The sequence below is a fragment of the Oncorhynchus clarkii genome, chromosome 20, assembly GCF_045791955.1.
Source record: "Oncorhynchus clarkii lewisi isolate Uvic-CL-2024 chromosome 20, UVic_Ocla_1.0, whole genome shotgun sequence".
Lineage (NCBI taxonomy): Eukaryota > Metazoa > Chordata > Actinopteri > Salmoniformes > Salmonidae > Oncorhynchus > Oncorhynchus clarkii.
In genome coordinates this window covers 70,532,664-70,549,317 of record NC_092166.1, presented here as the reverse complement: position 1 = coordinate 70,549,317, position 16,654 = coordinate 70,532,664, and the positions used below count along the sequence as shown (strand labels likewise).

The 16,654-nt window shown below is 44.2% G+C and overlaps 1 protein-coding gene across 1 annotated transcript in view; it reads left to right on the top strand.

The window, feature by feature from the left end:
• The first annotated feature begins 1,269 nt into the window (after window positions 1-1,269).
• The window catches only part of LOC139376846 (leucine-rich pentatricopeptide repeat containing), a 71,853-nt gene continuing 56,468 nt past the window's right edge, over window positions 1,270-16,654 (top strand). Inside the window, exons 1-11 of the mRNA XM_071119802.1 lie at window positions 1,270-1,481; window positions 2,145-2,353; window positions 3,563-3,685; window positions 3,927-4,048; window positions 4,244-4,302; window positions 4,403-4,489; window positions 7,303-7,429; window positions 9,650-9,794; window positions 10,021-10,178; window positions 12,255-12,360; window positions 12,458-12,565. Coding sequence (XP_070975903.1) covers window positions 1,270-1,481; window positions 2,145-2,353; window positions 3,563-3,685; window positions 3,927-4,048; window positions 4,244-4,302; window positions 4,403-4,489; window positions 7,303-7,429; window positions 9,650-9,794; window positions 10,021-10,178; window positions 12,255-12,360; window positions 12,458-12,565 — 1,456 coding nt within the window. The remainder of the gene's footprint in view (window positions 1,482-2,144; window positions 2,354-3,562; window positions 3,686-3,926; window positions 4,049-4,243; window positions 4,303-4,402; window positions 4,490-7,302; window positions 7,430-9,649; window positions 9,795-10,020; window positions 10,179-12,254; window positions 12,361-12,457; window positions 12,566-16,654) is intronic.

Below are 16,654 nucleotides of genomic sequence, written 5' to 3'. Positions count from 1 at the left end.
CATGTTGACTGCAGGAATGTCCACCAGCGCTGTTGTCAGATAATTGAATGTTAATTTCTCTACAATACGAGAAATGAACCAATGTCATTTTAGAGAATTTGGTAGTATGTCTAACCGGCCTCCCAACCGCAGACCACGTTCATGGCATCGTGTGGGCGAGCAGTTTGCTGATGTCAACGTTGTGAACAGAGTGCCCCAAGGTGGCGGTGAGGTTATGGTATGGGCAGACATAAGCTACGGACAACGAACACAATTGCTTTTTATTAATGGCAATTTGAATGCACAGAGATACCGTGACAAGATCCTGAGGCCCATTTTTGTGCCATTCATCCGTCGCCTTCATCTCATGTTTCAGCATGATAGTGCACAGGCCCATGTTGCAAGGATCTGTACACAATTCCTGGAAGTTGAAAATGGCCCAGTTCTGCCATGGTCTGCATACTCATCAGACATGTCACCTATTGAGCACGTTTGGGGCGCCATGTAGACTAGTGGTTAGAGCGTTGGGCCAGTAACTGAAAGGTTGCTGGACTGAATCCCCGAGCTGACAAGGAAAAATGTGTCATTCTGCCCATGAACAAGGCAGTTAACCCACTGTTCCCCGGTAGGCTGTCGTTGTAAATAAGAATTCGTTCTTTAACTGACTTGCCTGGTTAAATAAAAACATCCTTTAACTTCTCACATCCATGAGTGAGACAACATGCCACAATCAACAACTATATGCGAAGGAGATGCGTTGTGCTGCATGAGACAAAATGGTGGTCAAATCAGAGACCGACTGGTTTTCTGATCTATATCCCTACTTTTTAAAAAAAACATTTTTTACTATCTGTGACCAACAGATGCATATCCAGTCATGCGAAATCCATAGGGGCCTAATTGATTAATTTCAATCGACTGTTTAACTTGTATTAACTGTAACACGGGAAAGTCTTTAAATTGTTGGATGTTGCATTTATATTTTTGTTCAGTATACATTCATGACTAGACTAAGACGCTTCGTGCTTGTGCTCATGTAACGAAACGGAGGTGAATAACTGTATCGTTGGGGGTGTTGCCGTATAATAAATCCAGAAAATGCAATGTAAGATAGAAAATAGGCAAGTAATGGTCATAATATGTACATTTACAAATGTCTATCATGTAAAATCATAACACTTCTCAGATTGGTTAAAACTGGGGGAATAATATAACTCGACAATAAGCAAAAACCCCTCTACTGATCTCTTGTTCTCGACCGTTAGCCTTTGAACCCGTCACGTGGTGCGGATGCCCTTCCATTCCTCGCACTTTAGGTTAAACATGGCTGCGCTCTTGAGATCTGCACGACTTCTGAAATGTTCGCCATCGGGCTTTCTTCAAAGAACAGGGACGAACAGAAATGGACCGCAGCTCAGTCGACTGTACAGTGGAGCGATCGGTGGTAAAGGCTCCGGAGTCTGTTCAAGACAAATCGTCCCAGGCCCATACAGTGTACACAGGTAGCGTAATGCTGGCTAGCCGGTCCATGCTGGATTGGCATCCTACGGTTGTCATTGAGCTTTAATGACAGTCATAGTAATGTACCTAAACATTAATATGACCGGTTATCATGAGAGCAAATGTATTGATGTGTGTGTATGTATGTTATATACTGGTATTAGCCTGTATTATTTAGTCAACAATCTAGTATGTAATAAAAATATGGCCTCCTTGCATAAGTCCTAATGACGTTCAATTCACATAGCTAATTATAGCAAAATCATGTAACGTTTGCTAGCTATCTATGTTGTATGGGACGACTATTAACTAATTGTATTTAAACTAGTAACCCTGATTCTGCACAATGACTATACAAAGAACTGATGGCTACAATCTGAGGGCTTGACGCCATCTTCTGCTCCATTAAAATAACGTTAGCTAGCCCGGGAGGGGTTCGATTATGTGATTTGAAGGAGTTGGTGACTACACTTAGGCCCACAGGCCTGTATAGGGTGATGAGTGCCTTTCGGATCAGGCAAGGAAGCAGGGGTGCTCAGGTCAAGGTCATTCTTGTGACACCGTGGCCTTTAATGGGAGATCCAAAACTTTATCTTTGCTGTAAACCTTTATAGCCTATTGCCATAAACCATATATAACCCATTGCCCGGTCTTCCCTCTGCTAGGTGTGTGTGGCCCTATGTAGGGGTACGTCACTACGCAATGGTTACAGAGCAGCGGGGGCTACCCACTGATGAGTCCAGTTTGGGTGTGCGATCTAAGCAGGCCCAGCAGTTTGACTGGGCCCTGGCAAAGCTTGACAGTTCAGTGAGGAGGACGGGACGCATCACCAAGACCTTGCTGCTGCGCATCTTCCACGACATCTGCCGGACAGGTAAATAGTTAACTTCTTGATGCACCCATCCCGTTATAGCGGGATCATTTTCGTCAATATTTGCTGAATTGCAGAGCGCCAAATTCAAATTAAATTACTAAAAATATTACATTTTCATGAAATCACAAGTGCAATATAGCAAAACACAGCTTAGCTTGGTGTTAATCTACCTGGCTTGTCAGATTTCAAAAAAGCTTTTCGGTGAAAGCATACCAAGCGTTTATGTAAGGACATCTCTCAGTGCAGACAAAACATTACAAACAGCTAGCAGCCAAGTAGATTGGTCACAAAAGTCAGAAAAGCAATAAAATTAATCGCTTACCTTTGATCTTCGGATGTTTGCACTCACGAGACTCCCAGTTACACAATAAAATGTCATTTTGTTCCATAAAGATTATTTTTATATCCAAAATACCTCCATTTGGTTGGCGCGTTATGTTCAGAAATCCACAGGCTCGAGATGTCATGACGGGGTAGACGAAAATTCTGTAAAGTTCGTAGAAACATGTCAAACGTTTTTTATAATCAATCCTCAGCTTGTTTTTACAATAAATAATTGATAATATTTATTAATATTATTAAGACCGTAGCTTTTTCAATAGGAAAGAGAGAGAAAATGTCTGCTCCAAGCTGTCGCGCATGCAAAACGCTGCTGGCACCCAGCCATACAATGACGTGATGTGATCTTTCTCGCTCATTTTTCAAAATAAAAGCCTGAAACTATGTCTAAAGACTGTTTACAACATGTGGAAGCAATAGGAAAAGGAATCTGGTTGATATCCCTTTAAATGGAGCGAAGGCAGGCGATGGAACAGAGAGCTTTCAGGAAAAACAGCACTTCCTGGTTGGATTTTCCTCAGGTTTTCGACCTGCAATATCAGTTCTGTTATACTCACAGACAATATTTTGACAGTTTTGGAAACTTTAGTGTTTTCTATCCTAATCAGACAATTATATGCATATTCTAGATTCTGGGCCTGAGAAATAGGCAGTTTCATTTGGGTACGTTTTTCATCCAAACATCAAAATACTGCCCCTTACACTCAACAGGTTAAGCAACTTGACCACTTTCCTCCTTCCTTTGAGAATCTCAGACTAGCACCTCACTCCTTTTTTTGTTTATTTTTTTTCTTCTTCTACGTCTTGACATGCTTACCCTCCAACTAACACATGGCTTGTACTTCTATATTTTTTTCTCTCTTTCTCAAGGCTACCCTAGTGGGAACCAGGCCCTGCTCCTCCTGCGGAGCTGTGGCTCTCTACTGCCTGAGATGCCCCTGGCGGAACGCACTGAGCTGGCCCACCGAATCTGGGACAAGCTACAGGAGCTGGGTATAAGGCTGCGGGCATAGAACCAAAACCCAGAGGGCATTATTGGGACAGGGCACTGGGAAAAAATTATCAGTGGATGTAGGAGGGTCAGAAGACAATGAAAATGGAGGGTGGATGGAGGTCTGACTGAAACTAACAGTGCTGTAGGAAGAAAAATAGGGTATTGAGATGACAAAATTAATTGGCTGACTAGTTTATGGTCATGTTGGTGATTAGTAAATGTTCCTTTTTTACTGTCAAGGTGCATCATACGATGCCAGTCATTACAACGCACTGCTCAAGGTATACCTGCAGAACGAGTTCAAGTTCTCCCCCACAGAGTTCCTGGCCAAGATGGAGGCAGCCGGCGTGCAGCCCAACAGAGTGAGTAGATTCACTTCATCTTATCTATTATCTTGATGTTCTTTATGACTTTTACGGGGGGAAAAAAACTGGAACTTTGTTCTCGCTTTTCTTTTTTAGCTGTCTTTCTTTGTATATTGTAACTTAGCACTTACGTCATGATAAGATGGTCTTCGATATAGATGAAAGCTTGATGGCAGCTCTCCTCCTGTTTAGGTGACCTTTCAGAGACTGATTGCAGCCTACTGCCATGATGGGGACATTGAGGGTGCCAGGTAAGACAGACTTTTACCAGTTTATTAAGACAGAGACTTGATATCGGAGTAATGTGAAGTGAAGGACTGTTTATTGTGTCCTCATCACACTCCCTTTCAGTACAATCCTGGGTTTCATGAAGAGCAAGGACCTGCCAATCACAGAGGCTGTTTTCAACTCCTTAGTGACAGGTCATGCACGTGCAGGGTGAGTGTCACATTTGAATCCTTGCTTGTGTTGTAGGTTATGTATTTATAATGCATGTCAATGATAAGTATAAATGTGCCCCTACCGCCTAATTCTTAATGTGTTTTGGTCTTGTTAGGTTGTAAATATCAGAGTAAGAAGTTGACAGACACAGTATGAAAGCTCCAACCAGGTTTATTCACCCATTGGGTCAATACAGCTGCATAAGACAAAGACATGGTTCCACCAGTGATAGTATGTATATACCCCCATTTGGGTAGTCTCTCCTCTAAACATTACATCTTTATTGCTAGGCAGGAAGTTAAGTGATACGGGCAATAAACTGTTCCTTCTCCCTTCATGTGACCTTACCTCGAACCCCTAATCCACATCTCTCCATCCTTATCAGTGCCTGCCAACATGTGATCATCTTCCTACTACAGATAACCATTAACTTCTGGTGTAGACCCTAGACCAGGGATTCCCAACTGGTGGGTCGCAACCCCTCCCCATGGGGGTCGTAGGATGATTTTAAGGGGTCATGGGACTTTTGCAAGAATATAAAAAATGTAATTGATATTTAGAAAGGTAACCGCCGCACTGGAACTTTTATATTGAAAGGATACGGCCTCGCGCATATTGTTGCTGACTTTCGCAACGTTACCGCGACACACTGGTGTGCGTGTGCTGCACCACTTATTGTTGCTGACTTTCACAACGTTACCGCGACACACTGGTGTGCGTGCGCTGCACCACAGTGCGTCAGCAGTGTTGAAATGACCAGCTAACTATGCAGGTGTGTTCTGCAGGCATTGCACATGTGGATAGTTAGCTGTCATTTAACTCATGTAGGCTAGCTGTCAGAGTTAAATCATGGACAAGTTTTTAAAACATTCAGCTCCCTCTTCATCTACTTCTGCTTCCAATGTCAACAACAAGGCAGATAACCCGGTCCCTGTCAAGAAGAGAAAATACGACCCGACTTCATCAATTATGGTTTTAGAAGACAGACTGTCAGCTAATGAAACCCTCCAAAATGAAAAGGCATCTGGACACCAAGCATCCAAGTCAAAGATAAGACAACTGACTTTAAAAATAAATAAATATAGCAATGCAGAGGATCTCATACTCCCTGCTGCGATTGATTTGTTCACTGAAATCTTGGAAGAATCAGCCGCCAATAAACTTAAAGCTATCGGTGTGACCACTGATAGGGCAGCTGCCATGACGGGATAGCACTCAGGAGTTGTAAAGCAGATCCTGGAGGAAGCACAGAGTGCTATGTGGAACCACTGCTTCCTACACAGGGAGGCATTGGCAGCGAAGGACATGGTGCCTGAGCTCCACGACACTATCCAAGATGTGTGTCAACTATATCAAAAATAAAAGGTGTTTCCAGGCCTTCTGTGGGGAGTGGGCGCCATGCAGAGGTCCGCTGGCTTTCCAGGAGTAAAGTGCCGGGTCGCTTTTATGCCTTTATTTTGGAATATAAGTCATCTCTGCCCGAACATTTTGATTGTGAGGAATGGCTCACATAGGTTGCCCACCTGGCAGATATTTTTGATCATTTGAATTTGCTCAATGTGTCAATGCAAGGGAGGGGGCACAATCGATTTGAACAGAGAGACAAAGTGGATGCCTTCAAGATGAAGCTTACCGTTTGGGCAAATCATATTTTTAATGGGAGTATTGATATGTTTCCCAACGCCCACAATCTGATCAACAAAGCGCACAGTGACACACTGGGGGAAACGTTGAACCGCATCTTGTCAGGCTGCAGGGAAAATTTTGTGAGATGGGAAGCGTCACATTGCCCAGCAATGAAGAGGATCCGCTGGTGGAGCTGTCATTTGATCGCAGACTGAGCATGCGCATCCTGGAAATGACACTGCCACAGTTCTGGTGAGGCTTAGTGGGAGAGTATCCTGCTCTCGTCTGCCATGCAATCAGAATCATGCTACAGTTCAGCTCTACCTATCTGTGTGAAAGTGTGTTCACTGCTATGGCCGTGCTGAAAACTAAAAGCAGAAATAAACTGGACAGCCAGCATGACCTCCGAGCTGCCCTGTCAACCATCACCCCAGACTTCAATAAATGTATCAAACTGAAGAAACACCCCCAGCTTTCCCACTGATAGGCCACACACAATAAATAAACAGGTTCATGAGTTATTGTTCACTAGGGTAATTATTATTAACTCATTCTGACATTCATATTACATGTTATTGAACTGGTTAAACATACACCTTTAAAAAAAAAAAACTTTAAGGTTGTGAAACTATTCACATGGTAATTGATGATTAAGAATTCCTAATGATTGTTTTTCTATTTGAACTGGTATGTGATACTGTTTATTAACATTATTGGACTGGTATGTGTTACTGTTCATTAACATTATTGGACTGGTATGTGATACTGTTCATTAACATTATTGGACTGGTTTTAATGTTGTGTTCTGAGTCTGATAATGTATTACACCCCACTCCTGAACGGTTCTCCTAATTAAAATGGCTTATTCTCTTGAATTTATGTTTTCTCAGTTAATATGGCTGTGTAATTACTTTCTTTAATACCATAATAGTAGGCCATTGAGACCGTCTATTTTGCAAGTGAAGAATGCAGCTGCAATACATTACAAAATGTAATATTGGGTCGCAGCTCAATTGTCATTGTCAAATTTGGGTCCCCAGGCAAAACCTGTTGAGCACCACTGCCCTAGACTATGCCACCCCTCATGTCTCTAGTGAACTAGTGATTAACAAAATTGTCACGTTTACAAATCTGAACCCATCAGTCTTATTGTGTTGACTTGTGTGTCTCTCGTGCCCATACAGTGACATGGAGAGTTCAGAGAGCATCCTGCAAGTCATGAAGGGGGCAGGCATCGAGCCGGGCCCTGACACATATGTGGCACTGCTCAACGCCTATGCAGAGAGAGGGGATATGGACAAGATCAAACAGGTGAGTGGACCATTGGGTTTGTGTGAGTGGATAAGATCTAGTAGGTAAGGGACACCTTGTAGTGTGCATGTCGGGGTTTCCATTAGCCAGTAATGGCCGGCTTTTTGGATATTTTTTTAATTGATAAAGAAAATTGTAGCCTGACAATTATCCAGGAGAAGAAAAAATCATTTTGGGAAATAATGCTTTTTAGCCTATTCATTGATGGAAATAGATTTGACTGATCATGCTTATCGGTCTATAGGTTAATTTGCATAATTTAGTGGAATTAAATTGGCGCGTGTGTGGAGTATTTTCATTATGTACAGTGCATTAGGAAAGTATTCAGACCCCTTGACTCGTTTCCACATTTTGTGACGTTGCAGCCTTATTCTAAAATTGATATAAATCTTATCAATCCCCATTATGACAAGGCAAAACCCGTTTCTGGTGTTTTTTTTTTGCAAATGTATTAAACATACATAACAAATACCATATTTACATAATTACATAGCTGGGTAAGGGTACCAAAAACATTCTGCAGCATTGAAGGTCCCCAAGAACACAGTGGCCTCCATCATTCTTAAATCGAAGAAGTTGGGAACCATCAAGACTGTTCCTAGAGCTGCCACCAGGCGAAACTGAGCAATCGGGGGAGAAGGGCCCGGTCAGGGAGGTGACTAAGCACCCGATGGTCACTCTGACAGCGCTCCAGAGTCCCTCTGTGGAGAAGGGAGAACCTTCCAGAAGGACAACCATCTCTGCAGCACTCCACCAATCCGGTCTTTATGTTAGAGTTCCCAGACAGAAGCCACTCCTCAGTAAAAAGACACAGCCTGCTTAGAGTTTTCCAAAAGGCACTTAAAGTCTCTCAGACCATGAGAAACAAGATTCTCTGGTCTGATGAAACCAAGCTTGAACTATTTGGCCTGAATGTCATTCTTCACGCCTGGAAGAAACCTGGCACCATCCCTACGGTGAAGTGTGGTGGCAGCATCATGCTGTGGGGATATTTTCAAGCGGTAGGGACTCGGAGACTAGTCAGGATTGAGGAAAAGATGAACAGAGCAAAGTACAGAGACCCTTGATGAGAATCTGCTCCAGAGCTCTCATGACCTCAGACTGGGGTGAAGGTTCACCTTCCAAAAGGACAATGACCCTAAGCACACAGCAAAGACAACGGAGTGGCTTTGGGACAATGTCCTTGAGTAGGCCAGCTAGAGCCTGGACTTGAACCCGATCGAACACATCTGGAGAGACCTGAAAATAGCTGTGCAGTGACACTGTGCTGCGATACTATCCAGCCTGACAGCTTGAGAGGATCTGCAGAGAAGAATGTGAGAACCTCCCCGAATACAGGTGTGCCAAGCTTGTAGCGTCATACCCAAGACGACTTGAGGCTGTAGTCGCTGCCAAAGGTGCTTCAACAAAGTACTGAGTAAAGGGTCTAAATTCTTATGTAAATGTGATATTTCAGTTTTTGCTTTGTCATTATGTGTGTAGATTGATTTGGGGGGAGAAACGATTCAATCCATTTTAGAATGAGGCTTTCTGGACAACTGGGAACTCTGAAAAATATTAGGTCAAATCATGACGTCAGTGATCATTGTCGGAAAGTCCGAGTTATAGAAAGATGCCTGAGTTTCCCAGTCGGAGCCGCCCTCCCCCCCGGTGTTCTTGGACACACAGAAGTCTGAGATTTCCGAGCTCCCAGTTGTATTGAACGCAGCATCAAACGGCAATGGAAGGCGGCTTCATCAGCGCGTCACACATCACTTTGCAATGAGCTGGAGGCAGTATGCATTTTTAAAACCTATATACTTAATTGTTTGAAACCTGAACAATTAATATATATTATGAGACGTGTCTTACCAAAACTGTCCCAGAAGCTGTTTGGAATAGGCTATTTCTTTCTTGACAAGCTGACCAATAGAATAATTACCATAACTTTTCTACTATAGTAGATTGACAGGCTAGTGATTTTGCTGTTCATTACTCATCTTGTTGACTGAGGGAAAAGTCCATGTGGACAGTCTAACATGTTTTAAAGTGCACATAAGAATTCAATAAGAATCGTGCACATCGTTTTCATCTTCGACTTGCATGTTCTGTTAATTACCATATTCTAACTGGGATTTGTCATTCTGAGAACCATGGGTCCGGTAAATTTAAAATGTTGTCGGTCAACAGAAACCCTAGTGTGTGTGTGTGAACTGACCCTCCCGTGTGTCCCATCCCCAGACTCTGGAGGCTGTGGAGAACACAGACACCAGTCTGATGGACAGAGACCTGATGCAGGTGGTATTCAGCCTGTCCAAGGCAGGCCATCAGCAGCACGTACCAGAGATAGTGGAGCGTATGAGACACGAGAGAGGATATGTTCCAGGTATGATCAGCTCTGGAGGACTAGCACTTTTTACAGTGATTATTTTTTTTCTTCCAGGAACTTGCAATGCAAGTGAAGGTTTAACACTTTATTGTTGAGGAGTCCTGTACTAGACGGTGGAGGGACTGAAACTACCCCTGAACATTCTGGTTATGCGTTGTTGAGATAAGAAATATTATGATATTGGATGAGTCAACCCATCTTTCTTGTCCTCTCCCCCCTGTAGATGCTATGAACTTGTGTCTGAGCCTGATCACCCAGGGCCAGGAAGACACAGCCTTCACCGTGCTGAAGACCTTCCCCACCCTGCAGCAAGAGACCCAGAGTGGAGACTCCCCCACCCTGGGCAACTTCTTCCTGCGTCACTGTGTCAACATGGACAAGGTAAGGCTTTAGTGTTTCCACGGCAGAAAATACAACACAAAGTTTTAAATCAATTTCATGATGGTATAACATTTTTAGTGTAAACTTAAACAATTTCAACCATAAATGTGCAAAAGATAATGGAGCTATATACTTTGAGAACAATTACCCAAATGAAAACTAGACAGTCGGGGAGAATCTTTGAAACTGCAATTTTTGTCTCTGCCCCATGGCTATACAGTGCCTTGCAAAAGTATTCGGCCCCCTTGAACTTTGCGACCTTTTGCCACATTTCAGGCTTCAAACATAAAGATATAAAACTGTATTTTTTTGTGAAGAATCAACAACAAGTGGGACACAATCATGAAGTGGAACGACATTTATTGGATATTTCAAACTTTTTTAACAAATCAAAAACTGAAAAATTGGGCGTGCAAAATTATTCAGCCCCCTTAAGTTAATACTTTGTAGCGCCACCTTTTGCTGTGATTACAGCTGTAAGTCGCTTGGGGTATGTCTCTATCAGTTTTGGACATCGAGAGACTGAACATTTTTCCCATTCCTCCTTGCAAAACAGCTCGAGCTCAGTGAGGTTGGATGGAGAGCATTTGTGAACAGCAGTTTTCAGTTCTTTCCACAGATTCTCGATTGGATTCAGGTCTGGACTTTGACTTGGCCATTCTAACACCTGGATATGTTTATTTTTGAACCATTCCATTGTAGATTTTGCTTTATGTTTTGGATCATTGTCTTGTTGGAAGACAAATCTCCGTCCCAGTCTCAGGTCTTTTGCAGACTCCATCAGGTTTTCTTCCAGAATGGTCCTGTATTTGGCTCCATCCATCATCCCATCAATTTTAACCATCTTCACTGTCCCTGCTGAAGAAAAGCAGGCCCAAACCATGATGCTGCCACCACCATGTTTGACAGTGGGGATGGTGTGTTCAGCTGTGTTGCTTTTACGCCAAACATAACGTTTTGCATTGTTGCCAAAAAGTTCAATTTTGGTTTCATCTGACCAGAGCACCTTCTTCCACATGTTTGGTGTGTCTCCCAGGTGGCTTGTGGCAAACTTTAAACAACACTTTTTATGGATATCTTTAAGAAATGGCTTTCTTCTTGCCACTCTTCCATAAAGGCCAGATTTGTGCAATATACGACTGATTGTTGTCCTATGGACAGAGTCTCCCACCTCAGCTGTAGATCTCTGCAGTTCATCCAGAGTGATCATGGGCCTCTTGGCTGCATCTCTGATCAGTCTTCTCCTTGTATGAGCTGAAAGTTTAGAGGGACGGCCAGGTCTTGGTAGATTTGCAGTGGTCTGATACTCCTTCCATTTCAATATTATCGCTTGCACAGTGCTCCTTGGGATGTTTAAAGCTTGGGAAATCTTTTTGTATCCAAATCCGGCTTTAAACTTCTTCACAACAGTATCTTGGGCCGCCTGGTGTGTTCCTTGTTCTTCATGATTCTCTCTGCGCTTTTAATGGACCTCTGAGACTATCACAGTGCAGGTGCATTTATACGGAGACTTGATTACACACAGGTGGATTGTATTTATCATCATTAGTCATTTAGGTCAACATTGGATCATTCAGAGATCCTCACTGAACTTCTGGAGAGAGTTTGCTGCACTGAAAGTAAAGGGGCTGAATAATTTTGCACGCCCAATTTTTCAGTTTTTGATTTGTTAAAAAAGTTTGAAATATCCAATAAATGTCGTTCCACTTCATGATTGTGTCCCACTTGTTGTTGATTCTTCACAAAAAAATACAGTTTTATATCTTTATGTTTGAAGCTTGAAATGTGGCAAAAGGTCGCAAAGTTCAAGGGGGCCGAATACTTTCGCAAGGCACTGTATGCGTGGAATTGCAGGAAATTAGCTTTAACAACAAAATTGCCTCTGCAATCAAGAGGGGGGCCTCTAAAACCGCACCATTGGCCACGGCCGCCACCACACCCCCCCCCGCTAACTTTGCCTGTTGAAAAAAATCCTGGGGGATACAATGGTTCTAGACCAGGATTGCCCAAACTCGCCTCCTGGAGAGCTACCCTTCTGCACACTTTAGTGAAATGTCCATCTGTCTGTGTTTTTAGCCAGTGGATAAGTTGGCGCGCTACTGCAAGGAGCTGCAGGACTCCAGCTACCACGCTACTCCCCTGCAGTTCACCCTCTACTGCTGCCTGGAGGCCAAGAAGACTGGTACGCTACATCCTTCTGAGAAATGCACAGGAAGGAGTAGGAGGCAACACAGCCCAGGGAGTTCTTCATCTCTCTAATATTCCCTCCTTTTCTCCAGCTACTGCAGTGGAAGTGATGAAGATGATGAAGGAACAGGGGCAACCCATCAGACCTCACTACTTCTGGCCCCTCCTCACACAACATGCCAAGGACCAGAACACAACAGGTATGGAAATGTGATTAAAAACCTACAAACACGAAACCATTTGATATAAAATACTGATAAATAGGGATTGAATGGGTGATTTCAGCTCCAGTCTTCTCTCGATAGAACCCTCCATCTCCATTTGTTTAGCCCATTCATGCTTTGTGGTTGGAGATTCCGATATGAACCAGTACCAACCACCCTCTGGGCTAGCCATTGTAGTAGATTGACGTTCCAAGTTGACCACCCATGTTCGCTTCACTTGCCAGGGTGTCACTGGGTCACTCTCCCCTCTTCACGAGGCTAACACAGAGAGTGACAGGGTTCAGAATGAGTGAGGGAGCTGTCCGTCACGGCTTTGTGGACGGTGACGCCTCCATGCCACTCCCTGGTGGGCGCCGGGTCTGATCCCTAACCCACCACAGGGCATGATGGGACCTGTCTGATGTCACTGTCTGAGAGGTCACTCACATGACGTACACCCACAGACTTCTGTCTCGCTCCAATACCATAAATATATTTTATGAGAGAGGCACTCCTGGAACTAGATGCTCTGATGCTTGAAATAGTTCTAAAATGTGTGCATTTTTAGAAGGGATTGAAGATAGTTAAGGTATTGGTTTTAAGTCACTATGGTAGAAAGGCGTATGTGTATGTGAGAGCCTAATGTGATGCCCTGAGGCCCAATGCTGCGGTGTGTCTGTCTACTCTAGAGATATAAGCTTTATGTAGTACTCTCTGGATAGAGAGACTCTCGGAGCCCACAGCATACTCAGGCCTTGGCCAGGTTATGACTTCTCCAGACCACTCCTTCGTAAGGGGCTTTTAAAGTAGCAGGGCCTGTCAAATATTTATGGGCCAGAGTGGTCCACCCTGGAACGATTTCACTAGTTTGGGGGCAAGTGGGGGGAAAGAGGTCGGATCTGAGCCTGAGATGGAGAGAGGGCACTCCAGGCAGAACAGAACAGATGATGACCCCCCCCCTCCCCCGTTTCTCTCAGGGGACCTCTCGGAATAGATCTTAGTAAAGGTCAAGGAAGGTCGCAGGATAACTACTGTACGTTCTTATTCTCCTAGATTAAAACAGGCCCAGGACTGGAAGTTGTTTTGGTTGTCTGACTGTCAAACTGTACTTTCCTTTCTTCCCCTTTTGTTGCTCTGCTGTTCTCCAGCTTTCGTGCTACCTCACTCCTTTTCAACGTCCCTCTGTGAATTAGCATAATGGCAGGTTTATCTAAGCGATGCTCTTCTCTCTCATATGAGGAGGAGGCTGATTTGACCTCTACCCTGCCCTGAGGGGGAAAGGATGGGGTCCCCCTTTATGGTGGGGATTGGGGGACTGTAGCCTGAGAGGTTTAATCCCCCACCCCCTACCTACTCCTGTGGGTGTAGGGGTCACAGGTCATTCTGCTACAGTGGCTGTGGAAGCCTCTAGTTTCCTATAGTCCAGTTTCAGCCCTGAAGAAACTACAGGGCCTCATGGGAGAAGGGGGTTTAGGAGCAGTTCATCCTTCCTGTTTTCATATTCTGATATAGAAAACGATTAATTGTGTTGCTACTTTATTTCAGAAAGATAAATGGCTAGACTGAAATGGTCCAAGGCGAGTTCAAATTCGTGTCATAATGACCGTATTTGGACATTGTCATGTCACAAAATGTTCTGCCTTTGAGAAGCGATACATAGTCTTTTTGTTTTTGGAGTCTTAGTTATAGGTGAGAATGGCTGCTTCAGGAGGTTCAGAGTAGCGTGCTAGCAGACTCCACCCTGGTTTGAACATATCGGACATCCATTTAGTTGTCAGACCGCTTAGCGGAAACAAAGAAACTTCTCTTTCTTTTATACTCTGGTTGTCCCTGTGTTGTTAGCGTTAACCCTCATGAATGATGCAACCGCTGTTTGGCTGCAGGAGGGGCGTGTTTGTGTCCATCCGTGTGTGTTTGTAAAAGCGTTCGGGGTCAGCGTGGTGGAGGTGATGTGACTGATGCGGAGTGACTTGATTTCATGTAAATGCGAGCGCTCTGAGGGAATTCACTTTGGATTACCCGCACCACTGTGCACCGGCATGAAATATTAAGCGCCATGTCACTTTCTGTCCACAGGTGTCACTGGCGGGCAGGAGCGGGGGCAAAAAAACTTAGCATTTTGATGAGGTGTGGATTTGGGCAGGCGAGTTTGAGGAAGCATATGCTCTGCTTTTGTTCCCACCAGCCGTGAGCCACGGCCGGCTTGTCACTCCCGAGCAGGGAGAGCTCGCTTATCTCTTGTGACAACGGTGAGAGAGAGAGCGAGAAAGTGGTGCGGCGAGCCGCCTCTGCTTTACGAAGAGGCTTTTATGTTTTGTGAGGTGCAGATTAAAGCCCCCCTGTCTGCCACCAGGCATCCAGTCTACCCACCCCCCCCCAACCAACTCTCCTCGACCTCTTCAACAAATGCCCCCTTTCCCTCTAACCCAGCTCTCACCACTTCCTCTCCTGCCATCCCTCAGTCCACCCTGTAAGTGTTAGTGTGGTAATTAATGGAACAAGAAGTGATTCCATCTGACATCGTCACAGCCACCTGTACTCCTAGAGACAAAAACCGAGAGCGACGGGCGGAGGGAGGGAGGGAGGGGTAGAGCGAGGCAGAAGGTACAGGTACTAATTTCTAGGACAGAGGAGGAGTGTAAGAAATGGCAACCAGTTAATTCTGGTCCTCTCCTTGCTATTCTCTTCTTTCGTTTTCCCTTTCTATTTGTCAATCTCTTGACTCCGAGGGCTTCTCATCTCGTCTCCTCTGCCTCAGTGGACATGTAGTTATAGTCTGGCCTGCGCATGGACCAGGATGTCTAAAGTGAGGATTAAGCCTTCAGTCCCAATGAGTCAGTCTTGTCAGTCACTGTGAAGTTCCTCTGCTGTGCTCCAGCCAGTCTCATGCCTCACCTGTGCAATATTAGAGGGCTAGATACACCTGCTTCAATTGTAAGATGAAGTGCACTTAGAAAAAGCTCAAAAGAAAAGTTAGCTAACCTGTCTTAACACCTTTTACCTAAATATCAAAAGGATCATTTGTTCTACTTTATGCAGTGAGTTTATGAACCATGTATATGAAGCCTGTTTGAAACCCCGATGTTTAGCGTTCACCAAGTAACCACTGAACCAGCGCCCACCCTGCTGCTTTTAAAAGCAACTCACTCCCTCACACACTTGCATTAGTGAAAAAGTGCTGATTCTAGAATCTCATGTGAGAACCAGGTCATATACAGTATATACTGAATATATAAATATCAATGCAACAATTTCAACAATTTGACTGAGTTAGTTCATATATAAGGAAATCAGTCAATTAAAATTTTAATAGGGCCCTAAACCTATGGATTTTACATGACTGGCCCACCTACTGGGGAGCCAGGCCCAGCCAATCAGAATGAGTTTTTCCCCACCAAAGGGCTTTATTACAGACAGAGATACTCCTCAGTTTCGTCAGCTGTCCGGGTGGCTGGTCTCAGATGATCCTGCAGGTGAAGAAGCCGGGAGTGGAGGTCCTGGGCTGGCGTGGGTATACGTGAGGCCGGTTGGACGTACTGACAAATTCTTGAAAATGACGGAGGTGGCTTATGGTAGAGAAAGTGGACATTCCTGCAGTCAACATGCCAATTGCTACACCTGTCAGGTGGATGGATTATCTTGGCAAAGGAGAAATGCTCACTAGCAGGGATGTAAACAAATGTATTCATAACATTTGAGAGCGAGAAGCTTTTTGTGCGTATGGAACATTTCTGGGCTTTTTTTAATTTCAGCTCATAAAACATGGGACCGACACTTACCAGCTCCATTGACATGTTTTCTATCAGTCTGGCTCGCCCAGAAATGGATCATCGATTATTCAACAGGAAAACAGGTGCTCTTCTCCTTTCATAAAAAAATGAAGAAAGGATGAGAGGACACTCACAGGCTCCATTGAGAAGAAAGCATCAGATCTACTTTTTTTTTCTTTCTTGAAAGCAGTGAGGGCAGTGAGCTGTGAGGGAGAGAGAGGTGAATGAAGGACACATGTGATGGAGTGGCCTGAGTGAGCCAGGTGCCTACCTGGTTAATGCTACCCCTCTCCCTCTCTCCTTCTCCACCTCCACC